This window comes from Pithys albifrons, chromosome 16, assembly GCF_047495875.1.
Source record: "Pithys albifrons albifrons isolate INPA30051 chromosome 16, PitAlb_v1, whole genome shotgun sequence".
In the NCBI taxonomy this organism is placed as follows: Eukaryota; Metazoa; Chordata; class Aves; order Passeriformes; family Thamnophilidae; genus Pithys; species Pithys albifrons.
The window spans coordinates 14,396,026-14,420,500 of NC_092473.1; the positions used below are offsets into that span (position 1 = coordinate 14,396,026).

The window sequence follows — 24,475 nt, forward strand, 5'->3', positions numbered from 1 at the left end:
TGTTTCTTCAGGGCCTGACAGCTGTGCTGTGCAGGTAGAGCCAAACTCAGTGAGTCCCACAGCACCCACAGACTCATGACAGAGTGATGAGCCAGTGATGTCAGCCCTGGTAGGGCTCTGAGGGCTCTGCAAGGGTAAAGTGTGACATAGTGCTGGGACAGACGAGGTCTCTTTGGCTCTCACAGCAGTTTCCAGTCAGTGCCTTGCAGTGACCCAGTGAGCCTCGCTGACCCAGGAGCCAACAGGACTACTGGGAATGGAGATTGTCCTTCCATCAGCCGTGTTTTTAATTAAAGGCAGGCACAAAGCTTTGCATTGCTTCTCAGACAACAAATGACTATCGAATTTGTGCAAGAGACTGTTGAGACATTCCCCAGCGAAATCCAAGCCCGCCGTGTCACTAAGACATCAGCAGCACACACACATGCCCTCTGCATTGCCTGCATTTGATTACAGCCCTCTTCACTGCAAGCTTTCTTACAGTTTCTGCAATCAGCAGTAGCTGGGACAAACAGAAGGGCAAGGGCAGGTCCTGGTGTTATTTCCAGGAAGGCAGAGCTCTTAAATACATGTGCAAATTCCAACCTGAGATCTCTGCGCCTGGGAAATTACCCAGAGTACTAAACAACCCATTAGCTCTGACCCTGGTATAATTGAATCTGGGAATTTAGTGAGTCTGTCTCTCCTAACAGCAGTGAAGATAAAGCCTACCAGATCACAGATAAATTGCTGGCATTGAGGAAATCTTCTGCAGTAAAACCTCTCAGCTGCACTGGGAACGTTAAAGGACATATTCCCATGCTGTACAGTGTATCAGTCATACAATACTATTAGCAAGCACAGGTAGTGTTTAGAGATGGCAGATAAGAGTTTCAAGAGACTGTTTGCTAAGTGCACAGGTAATCCTGCTCTTCTGCACAGGAAACTGCGGCTTCTTAAAAGCAGCTTTAATTTTGTTTATGATTTTTATGGGAAAAGGAAAAGATCCTGCTGTTACATGTGATCCATCCTGTGCAAGTTCAGCACTCCTGTCACCTGGGTTGCTCACAGGGGAGAGGAAACATCCCCAAGGAGCAGAGCAAGGAAATCTGTGACTGTCCATGGCTGGTGAAACTGATGGGTTTGGCTGTGCTGCCATGTCCCTTGTCTTGATCACAAACCTTGGAATAAATCTGCTGATGGCTAAAAGGAGCCAGCCATGGAAAAGCAATATACTGGGGCTGGATTTGGCACTGCAGAGCAAATATTCCTTATCCCCTGACTCTACGGGGGCATTTCTTTCCATGGATACACATCAGTAGGGTGAGTTCCTTACCAGTGGCTCCGCACACAGTTCAACAACAGGATCACGGTGCCCAGGCAGTAACAGGCAGCATGTGCAGAGCCAAAGACTCGGCTGAGCACTCGCGTTTTGTGCTCCCATCTGGCCACCTGGAGAGACAACAGAAAGCAAAGTGGGTGATTGGGGGTGCCTGGCACATGGTGCCCCAGGAGTCTGAATCCCACAGCCTTGGTCCCCCATGCTGGGGACACTTTGTCTGTGTTGCTTTGTGCAAGAAGAAGTGGAGGCCACTGATGGGACATGCCTTGAACCAAGCCTGGGGATGAAAGCTCCTTCTCCAACACGAGACCCTGCTTGCATTGTATATGCTCTAGTACAGCAAGTCAGCCAGTAGCATCAAGGCACAGACTGATAGAAAAAAAACCCCAAAATATCACCCTACACATCAGTTTTGGGGAATACAAGGCTTGGTGTCCAACAAAGTTGAGACCATTGTTAAAGCTGTTCCCAAATGCCAACAGGCCCCTGCCATGGGGCCTAGCATTGCTCTCTTGGAAAGAAAACAGATTCCTGAGTAGGGGATGCACTACAGGGACACCCAGCTCTCATTTTCTAGGCTGTGTCACCTCCTCTGTCCAGTCTCAGTCTTAGGAATCACACCCGACAGGAAGAACCCCTCCCTGTGCACATCCAGAAGATTTGCAAGCACTCTCTCAAGCTTCCCCAAGACAGGAACTGCCTCCATTTGTACCAGCTGAACCAGCTTGGCCTTCATTAGCACTCTGCAACTGTAGCCATTAGGGCCCATCTGCCCTGCTCACCCATCCCAGCATGGCAGTGACAGCATCCCATGGCAGCATCCCTGGGGAGGCATTAACATCCCTTACAGCACACTCTTCTCTCCCTGCAAGGTTCAGCTCTGTGTCCTGCAGATGCTGACGGGCCCCTGCCCAAACTACCCCACAGATGAGGAGGTGCCCCCTCACCCTGGGAAGCTGCTGCATGCAGGTGGCAGGAGCTGCTTCCAAAATCTGCAGGAGCAGATCTAACCCAGTCACCAAATCCAGGCCCTGCACTCCCAGCTGATAAAAATCCTTACAAATACTTTGTTCTCTGCCTTTCCTGTATCCCCTGGAAAGCTGTCGCTGTATTTATCGTCCCTCTTAGGCTCCATTTTCAGGTGCCAAGCCGGAGGTTTGGATCAGACATCAGACCCAAAATTCCAGCCAAGGAGAGCACACCTGGGCAGTGGAGCAGGAAGTGGAGTCAGCAGAACATCTCGACACCAATTTACTTCTCAGACACTGCTGGCACTTGATTAGCTTCAAATGCACTTCACTTCCTCGCATGGAGCCTGGGCAGCTTTTGGGGGCACCTGCAACCCAGCTCTTCATCTGCTCTGAATGTATTTGGTAATTTATTGGCTCAATTTGAGCAGAAAAAGGCAGCTTTGCAGGTCTTGCTTTCTTCCCAGGCTGATGCAAAAGCACAAAGTGCTGCTGGTGGAGGGGGACTACTGGCTTTAGGAGGGGGGAACGATGAAAACCTCTGATAAGCGGGGCACTGATTTCACATGCTGAGAGCTGATTCAATTAGTTATGCAATGATTGCTCTGAAATTACAAATCCACTCATGACAGAGAGAGCTGCTTCACTGCCTTTTTCTGGCTGGTATAAATAGTTTGTATTCTAAATTGAATTTAAAACACTGTGCGTCACGCTGCTGCTAAAATCGGAGCTGCTGTTTGAGTGCTGAGAGAGCAGGAAAAAGAAATATAGGGTGAGTTACCACCTTTGGAAAGTAAAAAGAAGTGACCATACAGGTGACTGAGTCACAGATGGAAAAATGCAGCCACGTGCCAGTAATCTTCACCAACTTCCTAATTCCCTGGAAATTATTCTGGCAGCATTTGCATGGATGGCAGCTCTTGGCTCACTCAGAGAGCTTTGCAGAGCATCTCAGTGGTGGCAGAGCTGAAGCTGAAGGACCAGGCAGAGCCACTGGGATCAGAAGAAGAGCTCGTGTGCGTGTGGGAGCCATTGAGGTGGTCACTGTAATTACCCTCACCTTCAGAAAGGTACATCTGGGCAGCAATGCCAGGCTGAGGGGATGTTTTTCCGAGCCCTTTGGGCAGCAGCTGCCTTGGCTGCTCCCAGCACAGCCCAGTTTGTGCTGCATCACACAGCTGGGACTGAGCCACCAACTCTTATTTAGCTGTCACAGCCTTCAGATGGGACTCTGGGCTCCTTTCCGAGCCCACACAGGAGTCATCCTGAGCAAAGCCAGTGCAGAGCTGGAAGCGGCGGCACCCACTGGGCCCCGCGGTGATATTTCAGTGGCAATTAATTAGTTCCGGTTCTGGTTCTATTCCCTGAACAACTAATTAGTTCTGGCTTGGTTTTAATTTTCTAATTTTAGGCATTTCGAGCTAATATTAGCTCCCATCGACCCACGGCTACGCAACTGCCTTAATGGTTCTATAAAATCATGAGCCGACGTTGTTATTTATTACATGTTAGATGCAAAATGCTTCCAGCAACTTCAAGGGCTGTGTGTGGGACAGAGCAGGACTAAGACCATTCCTGGCATGCTCTCCCCTCCCAGTTAAGGCTGGCACTGCGCTGCCCACGGGTGAGCACAGCACTGGGGTGAAAAGCCCCACACCACAGCTGTGTGTCCCAGTGAGGGAAGGAAAGAAGCATTTTCATTTTTCTTCCAAGTTTGGAAATGGAGTTAATACAGTTTCCTGACTTACCCAAGGGTCAAAGCAACAGAAAAAATTCCTTTTCCAAAGCTCCCAGCCCTCTGCTTTCACTTTAGGATACTTGGTGAGTGCTGTAAGTCATTTTTTAATGTTTCCCCCAATGCTCATTATTGAAATAAATCAATGAGCAGATGTGGCTGCACAGGCTGGGGATGCTCTTGGGTCCCATGTTCTGCCTTTGGCAGGCCATTCCGGGGGCAGGCTCAGCTGGCTGATGTTCCCAGGGAGTTGCTTCCTTCTAGACGTAAATTTGGGGCTGATTTCTACGTAACCAATCCCAGCCATCTCCCCAAACACCAGGGCAAGTGCGTAAACAAAAATGAAAGCTCCAACACTCATTCCCAGTGCCTACCTGCATGGAAAATGGAAATGCTCTGAGTTTTCTTTTTTTGGGGTAGACAAACCACCTCGAGCCACCTCAGGAAAGGCCACAAATAAGCATTCGAAAAGCAATTTCATCTCATGAACCTGCTTCCACAGTGATCAACGGGAAATGCTCTTTCCAGCTCTGTGTGCATGGCAGACCACGGCCTCTCATTAATATTTAGTATTTATTTGAAGGAAATTGATTCTTTTTGTCTGCCATGCAGGGAAGCTGGCTTTGGAACACACTACATTTTAATTGCTCAGTCCCAGCTCTGAATTAGAGCCTTTGTTGCTGCTTCATGTGATTCCATTGCTATATCTGGCTCACCCCAGAGATGGGCAATGAAACCAGAAAACCCAAAGGTTTGGGACCAAGGCACATTTTGCAACTCGATGCAAATCAGTCACTTTATGTCCTCAGTATTGCTCCATCACCCCAGCATCTGAAGAAAACTGTGCAGGAGCAGGTGAATATAGCCTTGCTGGGAGACTGGGATGGATTCTGAAGGTTCAGGCAAGTGCCTGCTTCCCAGCCCTCCAAGGAACAAAGTAGAGCTGCTGTGTCCACATCCCGCAAAATCCTGAGTCTGCCTGGGGAGATGCTCTGCGCGCTTCTGGGGATGCTCCTGCCCTGGCCAAGTTGTTGGCATAAAAATATTCAGTGTTCAAGTATGGGATAGAGAGCATCTCCCACAGGGGAAGATGTGCCCCAGCTGGCTTTTAACCCGCTGAAAGGGCAGGAAACCTGGTATTACCCTCATTTTACCCAGAGGGACCAGAAGCACTGACCTGTTCTTGTTATGAAAAATACATTTTTCTTTTCTGATTCACTGTAATCCCTCATTAAAGAATAATGACATTCTCTGCTCTCTGTCACTGCTTGGATGCTGGAAAATGACCCTGCTCACAGCTAATACATTTATCTAAGAGATAGACCTGAGCACCCACACCCTGGTGCTTCCAGGAGCAGACAGGGAAGCAGAGCAAGCTGGAATGGAAATGTGAGCACCAGGGCTGGGCGACCTTTGCCAAATGCCAGAGGAGCCAGCCTTTCTGGCTGTCCCAAGTGACCGTGGAGGAAATGAGTGTGGCCTGACCTTACCCCTCCTAACGAAGTGCACTCAAGCCCTACTGCAGCCAGCAGTGCTCAGTGCAGACAATCCATTGCCAAGGTGATACAGGGATGTGCCTACACCATGGCTGAAAGCTTCAGCCTGGACTCCTGTGACCACTCAAGCCAATGTCTGAGTGCTCTTGTCCCTCCTAGATGAGAAAAACTCTGCGTTTCCAGGAGGTTGCAAACCTTAGGAGAGACACAGGAGGAAAACTGCAGGACTGGTCCTGGGGATGATCACGCATAGCAGGCCCGAGTGGGGTGTGTGGGCTGTTCCTGCAGCTCTCCGAACAGCACTGAGCCCTTGGCACAGGACAGACACCAGACAAGGCTGGCATGTGCCCATGTGCAGCCTCATCCAAAGCATCAGCACACCCCGGCACCAGGCACAGGATTTCCGAAGGCATGTGCAGAAAACGCCCCGGGGACCAGCGTGCCACTGGCAGCAGGAACATGATTAGCAGGAGCTCTGGGCAGCGAAGGCAGGAGAAAAAGAACAGAACAAACCACGGTTTTAATTTGTACAAGCTGGTAATTATAGTTGCTATCTGTCTGAAATCTCTATTGAGTTTATTTAAATATGTTCTCCGTGAAGGCCATTCAGACAGGAATTATCAAGGTGTTGCAGCAGAGGAGATAATGCCATGCAGTTTTCAACAGATCAAGGGCTGATTAGGAGGAATTAATTAGCTGCTTAAACAGTCCTTGACTCGCTGCAGCAATTAGCCATCACCTCCCCGCAGTCACGTTCCAAGCACAGCAGTGCCAGTGATACAAAGCACAGAACTGCCTTTCCCACGCTGCTGATGAGCACCAGACCAGCCCCAGGTGGGAACATGGCCCTGGGAAGGTGTCCTAAACACACAAAGGCTCTAAACCCATCCCATGGGCACGGCCTGGTTGGTGGGCAGTGGCGTGCTGGGCTGTGGTGACTCCTGTGCACCCACATGGCCAGTCAGTGACTTCCAACCCATGGCAGACCACGGTACTTTCCCTCCTCCATTCTTTATCAGGCCAGTCCCTCCTGCATCCTCTATTCAACACTTCTTCTATGCCAGGAACCACCAGTTCCCAGCTGTGCTCCTCCACTGGGGCCAGCAGATCATCCAGGAGCCTTTATCCCACGGGCCATTGCTTGCTGTCCCTTTGGCAGGGTGGGAGAATCACCTCTGCCCATCTGAGCTGTCCCCCAGCCTCCTCAAAGCCCTCATCCCACCCATCCCTCCCTCCTGCCACAGCACTGCTTGGTGTGCCCATCACCCCCATCCTTCCTGGCACAGCCTGTGGTGCAGGACCCATCCACAGGGCACTGGCTCCAGGCCTGGCTGGGAGTGGGTGCCACAGGGCAAGCACTAAATCATGGAAAACTGACATTGCAGAGCTGCAGGCTGAGCTGTCCCTACTGGACACTTTCCAGAAGGAGAAGCTGGCACTTGGGGTGACCATGGGACCACCATGAGACTGTAAGTCCCCACTGTCTGCACAATACCCAACTGGGGGAGGTGGTCACAGATTGCCAGCTCCTGTCAGCACCCCAATGGCCTCTACTTTGTTTGGTTGCTTTCTGTTTGCACTGGAAAAAAACAAGCAGCTCTGGACTACTTGATCCAGAGGCTGAGTTATTTCTCTGAAGGTTTCTGAACTCACAGGCTCTCCATTACAGAGAGCCATGAGATGGTAATGCAGCCTGAAAGCTTTTTAGCAAGTGATTAAAGCTCTGCAAAGTTTCCCCACCAAGTACTGGAGCAGTAGGTTCCAGTTCACATAATTAAAACACTGAAGCGATATGAGAAGAGACAGGCACCGTCTTAACACAGTTTCATGTGAGCTGTGAGGCAACACAGGTCAGAGACTGCCCACACAGCTTGTAAAGGCTTTTTCATGGTAATGCCCCAAGAAAAGATGCACCCAGAGATGGTTTGATGATGAGCAACAGGTGCTGGGGACAACAGATGACAGCCTGTGCCCATGCACGTAGAGTCGGAGCAGGGTGGGGACTTCCAGCTGAGGGTGGAGGCTCTGGGCACCCTGTTTTGAGGGCAGAGACCTGATAGATGTCCCAAGAGATGGGGATGGCCCAGCTCAGCCACAAAAGGTCAACCAGGAAGCCATCCCAGCTAGTTTTCCCCCTCTCCCATTTCCCCACTGGTGCATGGCAATAACAGCTGCCGAGCAGCACGGCTCAGCTCATCCACGTCTGCCAAGGGTTTCAGTTTGGAAAGGAAGGCATCGATTTGACGCAAGGAAGATTTTTCCATTCCCTCTCACAGGCTCTGGATGGGGGGTTTGTTGTTTATTCTAGCCAAAAGAAACAGGAGCAGGGTTTTGGAGAGACAAGGCGCTGTGTGGACTGGCTGTGCAAGGACACTGTGGTGTGGAACAGCCAGCTGGAACGCTGGGGCTGCACACCCAGGTGACAAAGAGGGAAAAAACACATGTTTGCAGGATCTCACAGTGGAACAGAAGGTTTGGAACACACAAAGCGCTTCAAAAAGACGGAGAACATCCTAGGGGGCTGAAGAAAAGAACTAGCTACAAGCAGAAAGCAGGGTGGGCTCCTCTCCAAAACCAAGGGACTGGCTGTGGAGCTGCAGTGTTGAGACAAACCAGGGTGACAAACCCTCACTGGCTGGAAAGCCCACCACACAAACTAACAAGTTAAGAGGATGAAACACAAGCTGGAGTGCCTCTTCTAGTCATTCTTTCCCAATGAATGCTGCCACCAAGGGGGTCAACAGGGTCCAGTCTGAGCACTTTGACACAGGGAGGAGAGTAAAGTGACTCCACTTCTTCTGAAGTGGAAAGACATTAAAGAAACCCAGCCTGCCTCCACCAGGTTTAGCCTAAAAAATAACTCTCTCTACACTCATTTCCAGTGAAAGCAACTGGACTGAAACAGCACAGGTCATCTCAGCTAACAGCCTTGAATTGGGGAAACAAAACAAGCTGGCAGGTAAACAGATAAGGGTTTCATAAGGACTAGGTACGCTTTACCTCAGAGTTATCCCTTGAGATTACCTCCATACGAGCCTTTACCTTGAATCCACTCATGATAAACAGTTAGATAAAAAATTTCATTTCTCTAATTGTGTTTATGTGATCTGCCAAAGTAGGATCTGATTAGCTGGCTGCACTGAAAACAAGTCCCTGTTTAGTGTATGCCAAGGCAGCCCAAGTCCACTGATGTTCCATGAGCCACATCCTCTTCTCTTCAATAAAAACAAAAACGACATGGAATATGGGTTGTATTTGCTAGCAATTTCCAACACGAAATCTGAACAGTTTCTCCTCAAAGCAAAGAGCTCATGATTTATGTCCAAAGAGCTGGAAACTGAAGGCAGGTGATTTCAATAACCCAGAATGAGCTGCATTAATTAATTTTGAGAGCAGGCATGGGGAGCCCTTATGAGCAGCTCCCTGAGAGTGAAGTGAAAGGGTGATGCACTCCAGCCACAGGGAATCAGCCCCAAACCAACCCTCCCAGCTAAAAAATCCCATGGAAAAAGTATTTGTGAAATAATGATTTCTCCAGAGCACAGCACAGGATGGCAAAGGATCTTTCCAGTCCCAGCCTGGGATGTGGTGGGGATGGCCAAGCAGTGGGAGGGACATGGGCTGAATGAGGGAATGGGGAGCAGCAGGGACACACCCAGCTCCTCTAAACCATGAATACAACCAAATAAAATCATCTGGGATTAGGGAAAGGCAGAGGCTGCCCGTACACAAGTATTTGGGGCTCTGCTAGAGCCCAGAGGGAAGGCAAGTGCTGCCAGATGAGCATCTTATGCACAGGACGGTGAAGAATTTTGCCGGATTTCTTTTCATCTTCCACGCCCAGATGATTTGGCCCACACTCAGCTTCCCACTGCACACAGTTCCCATCCAGAAAACCACAAACCTCATATTTTCATACATTTTTAGGAAGCTTGGAGCATTTTCCCTGGGTGAAACAGATCGGATTTTGCTCAGGCAGTCTGTAGCAGGCACCTTCCCAAACCACCCAGAAGAAAAGGTGCGTGTCAGTCTCTTCAAGTGACTGAGAACATTAGTCCATCTCACATCCTGTATTTGCTTATTTATTTTCTTGTTGCTTATATTTATGCAACCCTAGAAAAAGCAATGCTGGGGAAGTGTCTGAAGTTTTCTACACAGCTGCTTCACCAAGGCAGGCTGTCTACCCAACAGACCCACTTCCAAACAAAGCAATCTGACAATAGCACTGACGAAGTTTGAACTGGCATCGATTTAAGAAGACAAGCTCTTTGCTGCACCACACTGTTAGCAAGCACTCAATACAAATACCACATAACAAGAAAAACATCTATGCCCTTTTTTTAAGAGTTCCCTTTTACTTTCACTCCTCCATTCCACTGTGTTATTTCCAAATTAGGCCCTGGATCCCAGTGGATCACAGTGCTGAGGTCAAGTCCCCCTGAATCCTCTCCAATGCCTTGGGTTTGGTTTTAAATGTGGGGATAAAGCTTTATCTGTGTCATGAGGCATCTATTCTGCTTTTCAAAGCTTTTCAATGTTGCTGCAAACCTCTAGTTCAAATTGCTGTTGCTGTTGCAAATAAGGTCAGCCTGATTAAAAAACCAGTTATTCTAGCTGGGATGAAAACGGTCAATCTTCAGTAAGTGCATCCTATGTAAGAAATATCCTGTTCCTGAACAGAGACAACCCTTGACAGGCTCCAGGTAAAAGGAGATTGAGGTCATCTAACAACTCTGACATTTCTTGCAGCCTCTGATTCATTGCAAAGGACCATATAAAGCTACATTGGAGATGTCAGCTACATCAGGTGCTTTTTTCTCTCCTGTATGACCTGTATTTAGTTGCAGATACACCTTTGGGTACCAGTGTGAGCCCCTAGCTCTGTCACCATGACCCCAACCAGCTGTACCTGCATATGTGTCACTGCCTGCAACCAAAAAATGGGGCTGAGTGCCGCAATATTTCAACTCAGGCAATTATTCACGCAGCTGTGGCCCATGGGAGTGGAAATACTTTGGCTCTGTTGTTTTAAAGATTAAATCAGAAGCTCCAATAAACCCAGTGTATGAGTAAGAAGGAGCTGGCAGGAAAGAAGGGAATGGAGAAAGGCTGGGGGGGTGACAGCACACAGCAGCCTCTCAAGAGACAAACAAACAGCAAAAAACCACCCAGCCCCATGCAGAGGAAGACAAAGCAGCCAAGTCATGCCAGACACTGCCTGGATCTCGTGTTTGATGTGAGGGTTTTCAGGCCTGGGCATCAACTTTGCAGTTTGCTCACGTTAATAGGTTTGCTTAGATTCCAGCTCAGCCCAGCTCATTAGCCACACTGCCGAATCCCACACTAATTCTCCATCACTTCTACTGCTACAGATAAATAATAAAATTGCCTCCACACAGGGGTTGTTTTCTTCCCCTCTCTCGCCCTAATGCAGGTCTGGTAGCATCTCATGTATCCGTTAATGAAGTCCATTATAACCAGAGTTTCTCAGCAAGTAAAAATTACAATCATTAGCCAGTGACTGATGAGAGACAGAAACACCACTTCTGCCCAGGCTGGCAATAACAGTACGGCAAGTACATGTCCCACGTCCCGGCGAGTCGAGCCTTGCTCTCCCATAATATGGTACCCAATGTTCTTCATTAGCATCTCTCTTTTTAACAGAGCAAGGCAGCGTCCTGCAGCAGGTCACAATTACACACAACTATTAATTCAGGGAGAAACAATGACGGGTGTCGCAGAGGCACATTTTGCAGTAGGGTTGTAAAAAGATGAAGTGGAAGAGGACTAGGAACATCTTAAAGCCCTGTCTGAAACTGAGAACAAGCGGAGGCACAAGTAACAGCACAGCAGAGGAGGCATGGCTGGTTTCCTTTTAAGTTTTGTTTTAAGTAATAAAGAAAAACAACAATTACTCTTTTGGTCACAATATCCCAGTGATCAGGACCAGTGGGCTCGGACCAGAACTTCTTGTGCCATTTGCAAACAACACACATAAGCTCAGCTTCTCCCAGAGCTGCAGCCGCTCTCTTGCTGCCCTTTTGTGAAATTAGGGTTTAATTCTCTGGAATAAGTCTGTTAATAAGGACTCCCAACACACCCATCCTTTGGACAGAGTGTACCCGCTCATTGCTCCCCCAGGACCTGTGACGGGAGGGGGACAGGGGAGGGAGGGGGAGAAGAAAATAAATACGCCTCACAGAGCACAATATGCAAGAGAAATCTAATACCCCTTCGCAGAGTAGTGAGAGTTCGTTGGAAAAGAGGTACTGGTCGCACTGGCTGCGCTAAGCAGGCACCAATTCCAGCTTGGAGGGCCTCCCATCCTCTCCCTGCTCGATATATCACGTTCCACACTCCGTGTTAAGCCTCCCCTGGGAACATTCCCCACGGCACTGAGGACACGCATGTTTGCGATGCTGCTGCCGTCTCGGCGGCCAACAATAGAGAGGGACAATCTGATCTTTATGTAACGCGGCAGCCGCGCTCTGTTCCCCTCTGCTCGGGGATGAGATGTTCAACCCGTGAGGCACGATGGGCAGCAACAACCTGAAGGGTTAAATACAACCACCAAACCCCTCAGCCTTGCTGGTGTTGGCACCAGGGTTCCTCTGGGTGTGGTTGGGTGTAACCACGTGTCCCATGGTATTTGTTCCACGCAAGAAACATAACCCAAAAGCCAAGTGAACAGTCATCCTCTGACCCTGTGATCTACATCCCAGGGCAACTCCTTCCCCCTTCTGCAGCCTCAAAGCCCAACGCTGGGATGCAGACACGAGCCTTGCATCCAGTGCTCAAACCTTCTCACAGTCCTTTGCTCCATAAATTTCTACCAGAATGCTCATGTAGAGAAGGAGAAAGGAGGCTGAGCAAGTCCTTCCAGCTGTGGATCCCCTCACATCTGCACCAAGTGCTGAAGCTTAATGGCTACAGGAAGAAAAGTAATGCTCCTCGTTTGGACAATGCACTCGCTTTGGCTTCTGAGAACACCACTCTCTGGAAAATGATTGTACAACAAAATCTCGAAATGAAACAAATTTGTTGCTGCTCTCCAGTTTTAGGAATTAAATGAGTAAGTCTGCAGTCATTACAACAATGTCCTGGTAAAAATAAACAGGAAAAGGCACTTAGTAGGAATGCTTCATAGTTAAAAATACTGTATCTCGTCTGAGGTCATTCTGGTTTTTTATAGGAACAGATACACGTGCCTCAAGGTGATCTGGATTTGTATTACTTCAGTCGTGTTAACGGGTGTGCTCTGCAGTCACAGACAGATGGAACGGTTCCTTTCCCCAGTTCAAAATCCTCCCTGAGATTTTGTAGATTGAGCATCTGTTGTGGGACTCACAGCTCTGAGGAAAGAGGCAGGAATAGGAACATCTGACTGCGTGGGGGGATTTGGGGTCTGCCTTTTCTTCACCCAACAAGACTGATGAGGAGGATGCTCAACTTTTTCTATCTAAAAGGGGCATTTCTACAGCAAAAAAGATGTTGAAGCCAGTGGTGGTCACACTGAGCACCAGGCAGGCACAGAGAGGATGATGGACAAAGGGCAGGAGGCAAGAAAAGTAGGCAGAAGGAGTACTGTAAAGGATCATAAAAGCTGCATGTACACCTTCCTTCTCTGAAAATGTCTTTGTGCTTTTATGGCAAGGAGCTGCTACAATTACATCTTCTTTTATAAGAGAAGCAGAAACCAGATAACGAGCAAACCTCCCACCACACAAAGGAGGTGACGAAGGCGTTCTGGGAGCCCTGACAGCCAGGCTTCCCTGCAACAGCCAAAAGCATAGAAAATTGCTAAAACCCATCTCTATTTCATCCTCTTCAGGGGTGTGAGCTGTTCATAGCCTTTTTTTTTCTCCAAAGCACACCAAAAATGAATGTGACTACACAGACAGCGAGTCAAAGCCCTTCAGCCAGACAAAGCAGCAGCTCACACATCCTGACCCGCAGAACAAGCCCACAGCTACATCATCCTGGTCTGGGGGAGTAAAGACAGGGAACAAAAAAGGTTCTGCAAGGAAAAAAAGCCAAACATGATACTGTCCAATCCAGATGAGTAGATAGTGCACTATGGAGGTTCATGAATTCAGTGACATGGGGGAAAATCAAGATCTCCCACCAGCCTTCCTCTCCCTGACCCCAACATCCACTGGGAGATCAGGTGATTTGATGAAGCCACATGCCAGATGCACAGGCCTGAGGTTTCCAGCTTTTCTGGCAACCAAATTTTTCATTTCCTAAGAAAGTCATCTCTCATTCCTGCTGAGCAGGGAGCAAGCACACGGTTCAGATGGCTTGGCAGGGAAAAGAAAGATTAGGCAGTGGCTACACAGCCTTCCCCTGGGTTGGGATACAGGGTTTTTAAAGCCTTAGAAAGGGGAATGTAAGACAACATGGGGAGCTGCACATACTTGTTTGCTTTAACCGAGATGAGGATCCTAATATTTACTAGGAGCCAGTTTCCAACCAGCACTGCTGTGATCAGAGTGCTGAACTATCTGGTTTCACACTCAGGAGAGGAGGGATGTGGGACGCTCCTGCCAAGAACCATTTCCAGCTGCTCATCTCATTGGGGACATCATATAGGTGGAAGAGAGAAAGTTTTGGTTTACTGATTTACTAATCTACTTCCCTACACATTAGCTGCTGCCATGTGAGCAACTGGAGATGTGTCCCCTCAGAGTTCATCAGGGAGGGAGAAAATGAGGCAGCATTTTCTTTGGGGTGCCAAACCTGTCTGCCACCACCCTGCCACAAGCTGGATCCATGAAACCCCAACATCTCCATCCTCACCGTGAGTCTCCAGACATGGAGGAGATGCAATTGCATCAATACAGGAGTGCAGCAGCAAGGCTTAAGGAAATAACCTTCCAAGAATACCCAGCAGACTGCGTGTCTGCATTTCTTCGTCAAAGCTGCCTATTTTGGGAGATTCCATCCTTCTGGGAACTGGGCAGGCTTCTGCTAAACAGTCTGCGCCACGGCACATCCGGAGAACACCCAGCTCATGTCTGTGACTGTGGCAGGCACAGAACATAGAAAGCCCCTGTCCAGTCCCTGGATTGCTGATGTCACAGGGATGGCAGTGGGTTTCTCCCCTTGGAGCTCCAGCAGCTCCCAGTCCCCAGGCTATGCACAAACACTGCCAAAGCCCAGGGCACATAGGACAACCTCTTCCACACCTCCTGCTCTGGGTAGATCATATCACTGCCCTTTTTGGCTCCAGCTGCATTTTTTGCCTGGTCCTGTGGGATGCAGGTGGCCACAGGCTTGCCATTTCACAGACTAACATCTCTGAGCAGCACTTCACCAGCAGGTGAAAGGGTTTAGCAGCAGGATGGTAGGATAGGAATGGAGTGGAATAGAGAAGAAAGGGCCTCTCCCAACTTCCAGGGTCTACAGATGCATATAGAAACAAGATTCTTGGCTTAAATATATTATTTCATCTTTTGTGTGTGCACTGAGTTACTCCAGCAGGGCTGCCAGCAGCCTCCAGTTTATTTTTAAAACACTAAACAAGAGAAGTCCAGTATATACAACAAAGACCCTGGCTTTTCAGAGAAGCATTCTGCAGATGCTAAAAAAAGGAGGTCGCTTTTCAGGTCAGCTGTGAGGTGAGAGACATATTCTGACCTTGGTTTTGAGAAATGCTGAGCAGGCACGTTGCACACCAGCTGGATCCCAAATTCATGCTAGGAACAGGCACAGAAATGGCTCAGCTGCCCAAGCACAGCCTGTCTTGGCAGGTACCCATGCACAGTGGGTGGGCAGCTGTTGGAAGGATTGTCACCACCTTGCCTGGAGTCCTAAAGGCTGAGACCGTGCCTGGCTCAACACACAGATGAAGCATCTCAGCTCAGCTGCCTGGCCAGGCTGGGCCCCATGATTTCCCCCATCTCAGGCAGCCCAGCCTGCAAGGACATCATAAAAATATATTGCACAGCTTCTTCAAGAGGATTTAGATGAAAACACTACCAGCTCCAGCTGGGAGGCTGCGGGAAGTGGTGCTGGGATGAAGGATGTGGCTGTCCCTCAAGGTGCCAGCACTCCTAATTGTGCCATTTCAGCCAGCCCACTGGAGGGTGCGACCCAGTTTTGGTGCTTGTTATGTGGCTCACAGCGGTGCTGACACGCTGGAAAAGCTAAATTTAGGAGACAAACAGGGCTGGTGGTGTTACACACCCAGCCAGGACTCACTCTGTTATGAGACAGCTGGAGAATCGATGCCATCCACTCACCACACGCATTACAGCATCGCTGCAAAGCCCTCACTGCCTGAGCAAAAGCATTACCAAGTCACTTGGAATAAAATTGCCACTAAATGCTGTTTGGGAGAGGGGGAAAAAAAAAGAAGGGCAAATCCTCACTCTTTCTCAGGCATTGTAGGAAATGAAAATGGCTATTGCTGCCTGGTAGAGAGTCCAATTATGAATAATGTGCGTTCTCCCCCTGCACAAAGGATGAAAGGCATCAGAGCTGGTGGTGACATTTTAAGACCGGAGATGTAAGAGCAAATCTGAGCCTCGTTGCAAGCCCAGCTTTACCCCAATAAAGAAACACTTTCTGCAGTCAATTGCCTTGCAGCATAGCTTGAAGCCCTGCTATTGATCTGGCATCTGTTATAAGCAGATAATCATCGCCGCTGTGCCGTGGCTTCTGTGATGGGGTCTAAAAGCACTTTCCAGGAGCGGGTTGAGGGCTGATTTCTGCTCTCCCCCACAGCTGTAAGCAGGCAGGGGTTTGCAGGGGAGCCCACAAATATCTTGCAGGCTTACAGAACCTGAAGGCCAGAAATAAACATTAAATCACCTCCAACTCATTCATTCTGAATGCTGTAAACTTCAGCTAACTGAGGTGTACTCCCTGCTGCCATCTCAGCCCTCACACAGCTATTTCATACCCTGCAATTCCATTTCCCCAGCGAGGTGCTGACACACCATCATCAAGCCACTGCTCAATCCTTCCCTTCTGTAAGACAGGAAGTAAGAGCTGCTGAAATCCCCCAGGATAAGGCTTTTTTCTCCTGTCCTCAAAAGGTTTCTCAGAGTTTGGCTCACTGAGGTCTGAATCCCAGCAACTTCTGAGCTTCCAGCTGCTTCCCAGCAGCGTGGGGAGGTTTTGGGCCAGGCACCTTCCTCCGAGTTTAGCAAGAAGTGGTCAGAGGTAGGTGAAATCAGGCTGCCAGTGTCTGCAATCTCTCCCCTCCCTGCCAGCACAAGCACTTCTTACCCACTTGGCAGATTTCTCCAATCTCCAAAGAAGGAGAAAAGGATGGGAAATTAAAAATAAATGAACCAAGAGATACGCATCCATCAGGAGCCAGGCGTTGTCAGCCCAGGTCCCTGTGCAACTACTACTTCTTTAATCAAAACCTCATGCAGCTTAAACGCTTGACAGAGGTCTAGAACAGAGATCTTGTTACCCTGAACAGGAAAAGCTGCAACCTTGAAAAATAAAATTGCTGTCTGATGGGGTCTATTTTTCTTAAAATCATGCTAAATTACGCCAAGCCTGTTCCTAACTGTGACATTTGAGGTTTCACCCTGCAGATTCCTGTGGGCACATGGGTGTCTCAAGGGGGTGACTGGAGGTGATGGGAGAAGCGAGCTCTGGAGCAGCAGCTGAAGATGAGCCATTTCTAAATTGGTCTGTGACGCCAGACCAAAATTTTTAAGAGGCTCAAATCAAGAAAAGATTGCTGATGGATGCACTCCCCACTTGAAACTCACTTACGTGGTGATGGACGTCAGACTAGTGGCCTCATGGCTATGCCTGGTTGCTACTGAGAGTGACAGAAACCTTCCAGCTTTCTAGAAAAGTCCCCCTGTGACAAGGCTCAGCCAGCTCTTTAAAGCCTCCTGCATGCAGGTTATCTGTCTCTCCTGATTTCAAAATGTTTGTCCCTGAGGAGTTGGTATTTAATACCTTCCTTAGTTACCAAGGGATGGGAAGGTTCTCCCATGGTTCTGTGGCTTTCCAGACACAGATGGGATTTATTGAAGTTCCTGCTGCACAGGCCTCATTAACATTTTATGGCACAGCTCCAGAGATGTGACTGCTCCTTGTCGGGTGACCCTCTACAGCCCCACATTAGCTCAGGGCTCCCAGCTGCACTGAACACCTTTGGGGAGTTTTAAGTGATTTCATTCCCAAAACAGCTCCACTGCTGCCGTTTGGGACCTCACCTGCATTCCTGCCTCATGCAGGACCACTGCTCACAGCAGTTTCTTTCATAACAGCAACGGCAGGTGGGAAAGCAGAGACAGCAGGAGGAGAGGCAAAAAAAGGGAAAAAACAGAGAATAGTGCAGGAACACATCCAAGCTGTGCTGTGGCCAAAATAACCTGGGGGCTGCCTAGGGAAGGATGGGATTTTAACATACATGGAGGGCATGAAAGGAGAAAAAGGGGTGCAAGCCCTGGGTTTGGTGGGGAAATGCAGAGGACAGCCCTGGGGAGACATTCATGGTACCCTCCTGCACATGCCTGCAGGGAGGAGGGTGGGAAAGGGGAGTCCTGAGGCCTTTTTGGAAGAGCTTTTCTCCCCTGTGGAGAACAGGAGGGAGCATCAGCACAGCCCAGCTGGAGTCTGCAAATTGCCCCACTTAGGCTCTGGTCCTTGAAATTGCTCTCTTAGCCAAAGTACATCCATCGACCTGACAGGCATCAGGTTTTTCTCTGGAGCCATGCTCCTCCATAGCCTTCAGAGTTTGTGCTTCATCCCCACACTCTGCAGGTTTTATCCCAAAGAAACATGCCTGGTGCTTGCCAGGCCACCTTGCTATGCTGGAGGCCTTGATATGCAGCTCTCCATGACCCAAGCACCACACAGAGTCAGGGTTTCCCCACCAATTTATTAAGAGGCACTGCATAGCAAGGATAACCTGGTGCCAAACTTTGGAAGAGGCAGATCTGGCAGGATTTCAGCAGAAAGAGGGAATTAAGACACTGAATTCAGTCAATCCATCCCCACCCACTTTCTATCCAAATCAGGAATTTCATGCACAGAAGGGATTTTGACCACAGTCCCACATTACTTATTGAACAGAGAGTGCTTGGCACTGCGCAGAAATTCAGTCTTTGCACTTAAGCTCTTGGAAACCCAGAGTAATTCAGATGCAGAAGAGATCTCAGCTGCTGGGAAGGAACTCAAATATCCAAGGACAGAGGGACTCTGTGCAGGGATGCAGGGAAAGAAAGCTGCTGGCTGAGTGCAGGCAGGGGACACTGATCACATGGAGAAAAGGATGAGGAAGTAAAGGAAGCAAGTCAGAGAAAATCAGGGATGGCTGGGGCCACTCTTGCTGAAATGCACCCAACGGGGATGTGGGGGGCTTGTTTAGGTCTACAGCACCCACAGACCCCCTGCAAGAGCATTCCAGAAGTGTCTGATGTGAGCCACACATTGGGACTGAAAATACCAAGTCGATGCTTGGGGACTTGGGCAGAGCACCAATGGATGGAGGCACACGGACTGCGAGAGCCACCGGCCTGTTACAGCTGGGGAAATGTGGAATGCCACCTCCCCAAAGCTTTCCCCAATACCCAGCTCAGGCTGGTTACTCAAACCCACACCGAGATCCCTCCTGCTCCCAAGTTGCAGCCCTGCACGTCTGGCTTGGAGTGCCACCTGCTGCCAACGGCACCACTCTCCAGTCACTGAGAGGGGACAATAGCAACGAGGAGCAACGAGCTTCCTACTGTTACATCAGCTTTCCCTGTCCTTTAACAGCAGCCAAACTCCAGATACAAAAAGCAACGCTATTTCCCAAGCTGCAGGCACCCCACGAGTCACAGGCGCAGCAGCAGATGCTAATAAAGTACTTTTTTCCTTTCCCTTTCATGCAGTTTCTCGACGGAGCCAGTCTCTCCCCCCAGAGACCACATCCCGAATCTTCTTGTTCATTGATTCTTTATGCTAAATGATGACTCTGCAGTCGAAATAATGTGGCATATTCCAGCTCGCATTTCAGACACCGTGAGACTGTTTAATAACGAGTTGCATGAAAAATTAGGGAGGCTGCAACAAAGAGCTCTGACAGAGTTTTCCAAAGTGACTCACAGCCAGGAGAGCCTCGCTTTTCCAAAGCCCAGCATGAGACAATCTCAAGAGCCCCCGCGCTCAGAGAGACATGAGTCCTCCCCCTCTGGAAAAATAAGACCTTTTTAAGGAGAATTTCCCAGGGAGAGAATCCCTGCAGGGAGGTTTGGTGGGCAGATTTGAGAATCATGGCTGAAATGATATCCCATTCCCATGAGTGCTGGCAGGGACATTTCACCCCACACCTCAGCTGTGCTGCTGAGGGTGCTGTGGGGTGGGAGTCACCCTGTCCTGCAGTCAGCCTGGGCTTCCTGCTTGGCACATTGGCTCTGCAATGCTCTGAAACAGGGCAGGAAATGATTCCTGCTGCTCTTGCAGGGACACAGCAAACCACAGTGGTACAGGGCAGGGGAGACTCTTCCAGCCATGATTCCCAAAGCACTGTGGCCTCCACAGATGCAGTGAACATCACCCACACACAGCTACCCTGCTCCCCTTAGAGCTGGTTTGCTGACAACCCTGCAGCTCTTTGTCAGCCTTTGCCAGCATGATGGAGGAGAAATTTTCTTCAGGTTAACTTTTGGCTGAGTGTTTTTACTTCTTGCCATCCACACAAACAGCTTCCAACATATTTCAAGGGGAAGCAGTAGGCAATGAATGCCGTGCAGCCCCTTCTCAAAGGGGGGTTAATGCTGTTTATGCTCAGTTCCAGTGGTGACCAGTGCTTGGCTGCTGGATGGGAGGTGTGGCTGAAGGATGGGTGTGATGGCCCTCTCTCCCAGACTCAACTCCTGCTTTATTCTGCCCTGGCTCCCACTTTCATGTCCTCTGTGACAACTCTCATGGTCCCCTCCAGCTGCAGGAGCTCGGTCTGCACCACAGCTCCTTGCTCACTCACTTCTAATGTCTAATTGAGCACTGTTCCCCACACCCAGCCCAGCAGACTTCCCTAAAAGAGGTTTTCCTCCCAAAGCACATCCCAAAGAAAGCTGGAAAAGGAAGGCTGAGAGTGAAGGAGCAGCTGGAGTGCAGGCAGCTCTTACCACGTTCCAGAAGAGCGGGTTGAAGGCGATGGAGAGCACAGCCACAATGAAGCCACTGTCAGTCACATCCACGTAGCCAAAGAGCCGTGCCATGGCTGCCACATCCACCTGGGGAAGGAGACATGGCTACTGGAGTGCAGGTTCCCATGGGACACTGGTCATGACACCCAAATATGGGGCATTTCACCTCAAACCAAACCCATCAGCTGTCCCAAGAGTGGATGAATCTTTTAATGGCCCAAAGCAACACATTATGGCTTGCCAAGCACTGTGTCAGTGCAAAGCCCAGAAGGATGGAGACTTCTCCAAGCCTTCCCCTCCAAACCCCAGGGACAGTGGGCTCTCCAGGAACCCCACACTCACAGAAGTGCCCAGAAGGACACAGGCTTCTCCAAGCCTTCCCCTCCAAACCCCAGGGACAGTGGGCTCTCCAGGAGCCCCACGCTCACAGCAGTGCCCAGAAGGACACAGGCACTGCAATGACACTGCTGCTCTGAGGATGAGTCTTATAGGGCAGCTGCCAACCCAAGTATGCTTCAGGAAAGGGAGCACCCCCCACAGCACCTCGATGTCCCTGGGGACAGAGCACGGTCCCAGGGATGCTGATCTGCATGTAAACTCCCAGCAATGAACTGTGCCAGTCTTAAACTTGTCTTCATAAAGCAAGAGTGATGTAAACCCCCTCTACAGAGAGGGGGGATGTATTTGCATTATAAGAAGCTGCAAAAGGATTTCTTGTCTTAATGACAACAATATAAAACTCTTAAAACTCACTGTTCTCCTTTTAAGAAAGAGCTATTATTCCCAGGATGGCTCCCTGACATTGTCAGCATTTTAACGTGCAGTAAGCTATGCTGCTTCTCCCTCCTCACACCCTCTTCCTGTGCTGGTATTTGATGAAAAACAGCCAGCACTGGTGGGGTTTTTGTGCCAAAACTTTGAAAACAAAAGACAAAACAGTCCAGCCCAAGCCCTTCCCTTGCTTGAAACAAAATCAAAGACAACATCGAGATGTGGAAGGTTTTTGCTTCCCCAACACAGCTGTGTTTGCAAGTCCTTTGGATGCCAGGGACAGAATGGCTCAAAAAGGCATTGGCTCCACCTCACCCATCTGGGAAAGAAATTCCCACTGGCTCCTCAAAGGTTCTTGGAAAGAACCAGAGCTACAGTGTAATTCTTAGAGAGGGGCTAGTAAATCCAGTGTCTCTTCTAGCCCAGAGAAAAGGCTGTGGGAACAGCTCCTGTGCTGGCCCAGGGCACACAGTTGCTCCAAGTGCCTCCTGCCCAGCCATGACCACCCACAGTGCAAAGTGCAGGAGCAAAGGCCTTACAGCCACAGGGAAGAAAAGGGAGAATCCTCATGGGGGTCTGCAGCTCCCTTCACACCATCACCACCCCAGCTGCCCCAGGCTCTTTCATCTGAACCCTGGGGACACGGGTGCTGGCAAGGAACAATGGGAACAGCCCCCAAGGCTTCATCTGGACCTGTCTCCCCCTATTCCCACCCTCGGCAGCCTTTCCTTCCCTCCCTTCACCCCCAAGCAGCCCTTTGCCACCAGAACTCATCCCTTCAAACTATCAAGCTATAACAAGAGCACCCAGACAGCTGCTGGCACTGGGGCCAAACTGTCTAATCCCTCTTCAATTGCGATCCTGTGGGACCAGGACAGCTTCTTTCCTCTCGTTTTGTACGGTGCTGAGCACACCGTTAGCACGGGCTGAACAAAAGCTTCTTGACCTACTAACTCCTGGCTGGCAACATCGTTAACATTACACTCACCTTTTCTGCTTCTCAACAACGAAATTCGCAGCTGCCAGAGGGAGGCAGATTGGCCTGTGCCTGGTGTGTGCTTTTCGGGATGAAAGGGGAGCCCTAATGGGATGAGCTGTCTCTGCCAGCAGCTGGGACAGCCACGTAACAGGCACAGAACATTCAACTTTGCCCCCTCCTCCCCGACAGGAATCAATGACCGTGGCAAGCACTGCCCGTTTGTCCACAGCCCCAGAGTCAGGGAGGCTGGGAGCAGCAAGGGCACCTGGGTGAGAGATATATGGGGACCTGGATGAGAGAAGTATGGGTACCTGGATGAGACCTGCACAGGTACCCATATGAGAGCTGCATGGGTACATATGTATGTCCCTACATGGGCATACAAGTGAGAGCTGCCTGGGCACCTGGGTGAGAGCTGCACAGGCATTCAAACAAGAGCTGCAGGGGCACCTGGGTGAGAGATAAATGGGCACCTGGGTGACAGCTGTACAGACACCCAAGGTGAGAGCTGCACAGGCATCCAACCAGGAGTTTCACAGGCACCTGGGTGAGAGCAGCACAAGTACCTGGGCACAAGCTGCATGGGCAGTCAGGTGAGACCTGGATGGGCACCTAAATGAAAGTTGCATGGGTGCCTGGGTGAGAGCAGCATGGGCACTGGAGTTAAAACAGCACAGACACCCAAACACGAGCTGCATGGGCACCTAGCTGAGAACAGCACGGGCACCCAGGTGAGAGCTGCATGGGCACCCAAACAACAGCTGCATGGGCACCTGAGAACAGCACGGGCACCCAAACAAGAGCTGCATGGGCACACAGGTGAGAGCTGCATGGGCACCCAAACAAAAGCTCCACGGCCACCTGGTTAGGCCATCGCGGGCCTCCTGCGCGGGGTCGGTGCTGTCCGTGCTGTGTGGCCGGAGAATGGCTCGGGTGGAACCAGAAACGGAAGGGCAGCAGGTGCACGTGGGGCACGGGGTCCCGAGCGGCCCCGGGGCTGCCGCACCTGCGGGCACAGCGCGGGGGTCGCTGCCCGCGGCCCTGCCAAGCCCAGCGGCAGCAACGGCGGGACGGGACGGGACGGGACGGGGCGGATCCCCCCGCGGGCTCCCCGCGCCGAGCCCTTCCCGGGCCGCCCTCCCGCCCGCCGCGGCCCGGCCCGCCCCGCCGGTACCTGGCCGTAGTCCAGGCCGCCCAGCCCCTCGCAGCACTCCCGTGGGAAGCGCCGGGCCCCGCCCGCCGCCGCCGCCTCCCGCCGCCCCGCGCCCGGCCCGGGCCGCCCCGCCATGGCCGAGCGCGGGGCCCGCGGCGGCGCTGCCGGAGCTGCGGGCCCGCCCCGCCGGGAGGAGCCGGGGCCGGGGCCGGGGCCGAGGCCGCGCCGGGCCCTGCGAGAAGGGCACAGCACTGACCGCGCCGCGGCCCGGCCGCCCCTGCTGCGGGAGCGGAAGCGTGTCCGGCCGCGGCGGGAGGAGCGGGGCGGCCCGGCCTGCGCTGCGGCCCTGCCCGCTGAGGGAACGGGAACGGGAGCGGGATGGGCCCCCCGCGCTGCCGAGACTGGGAGGGAGAGTGGGACAGCCCCGGAGCCACCGCTGCTGCGGGGGCAGATAGGCAATGCCAGCCCTGCTCGTCCCTGCCCACCCCCTGCCCGTCCATGCCTGTCCCCCGCTGGCCTCTGCTCGACCCCTTTTGCCCAGAGAAGCTGTGGCTGCTCCATCCCTTGAGGTGTTCAAGGCCAGGCTGGAGCAACCTGGGCTAGTGGAAGGTGTCCCTGCCCATGGCAGGGTGGTGGAATGAAGTGGTCTCTAGGGTCTTCCAAGCCAAACCATTCTGGGATTCCACGATTCCATGACTCTTGCCCATTCCTTGCCCCTGCCCTGCCCTGCCCCGTTCAGCACTTACACAGGAGCCAGGAGTTGGGAAAGAACTCCAGTGGCTCCCTGGCACTGGAAATTAACCAGTGCTTGACTGATACTACTAATTCAAGGACAAGATGTATAGCCACCAATGGATGTATTTTAAGGACAGTTCATTGCAGCCTTCTCCCTTCAGCCAGTTACTTTTATTACTCATACTATTTCTGTTCTTAGCTTCTGTC

General features: G+C 50.9%; 1 protein-coding gene across 2 annotated transcripts in view; it reads right to left on the reverse strand.

Moving 5' to 3' along the window:
* PEMT (phosphatidylethanolamine N-methyltransferase) overlaps nt 1-23,722 on the reverse strand; it is a 41,661-nt gene extending 17,939 nt beyond the window's left edge. Inside the window, exons 1-3 of one of the 2 annotated variants that reach the window (XM_071571282.1) lie at nt 23,555-23,722; nt 20,610-20,717; nt 1,316-1,431 (exon numbers count right to left, since the gene is read on the reverse strand). In XM_071571282.1, the coding sequence (XP_071427383.1) occupies nt 1,316-1,431; nt 20,610-20,717; nt 23,555-23,668 (338 nt within the window). In that variant the 5' untranslated portion in view covers nt 23,669-23,722. Of the gene's footprint in view, nt 1-1,315; nt 1,432-20,609; nt 20,718-22,389; nt 22,563-23,554 lie in introns of those variants that run through there. The other variant, XM_071571283.1, reaches the window with a different exon arrangement.
* Nucleotides 23,723-24,475: the final 753 nt, after the last annotated feature.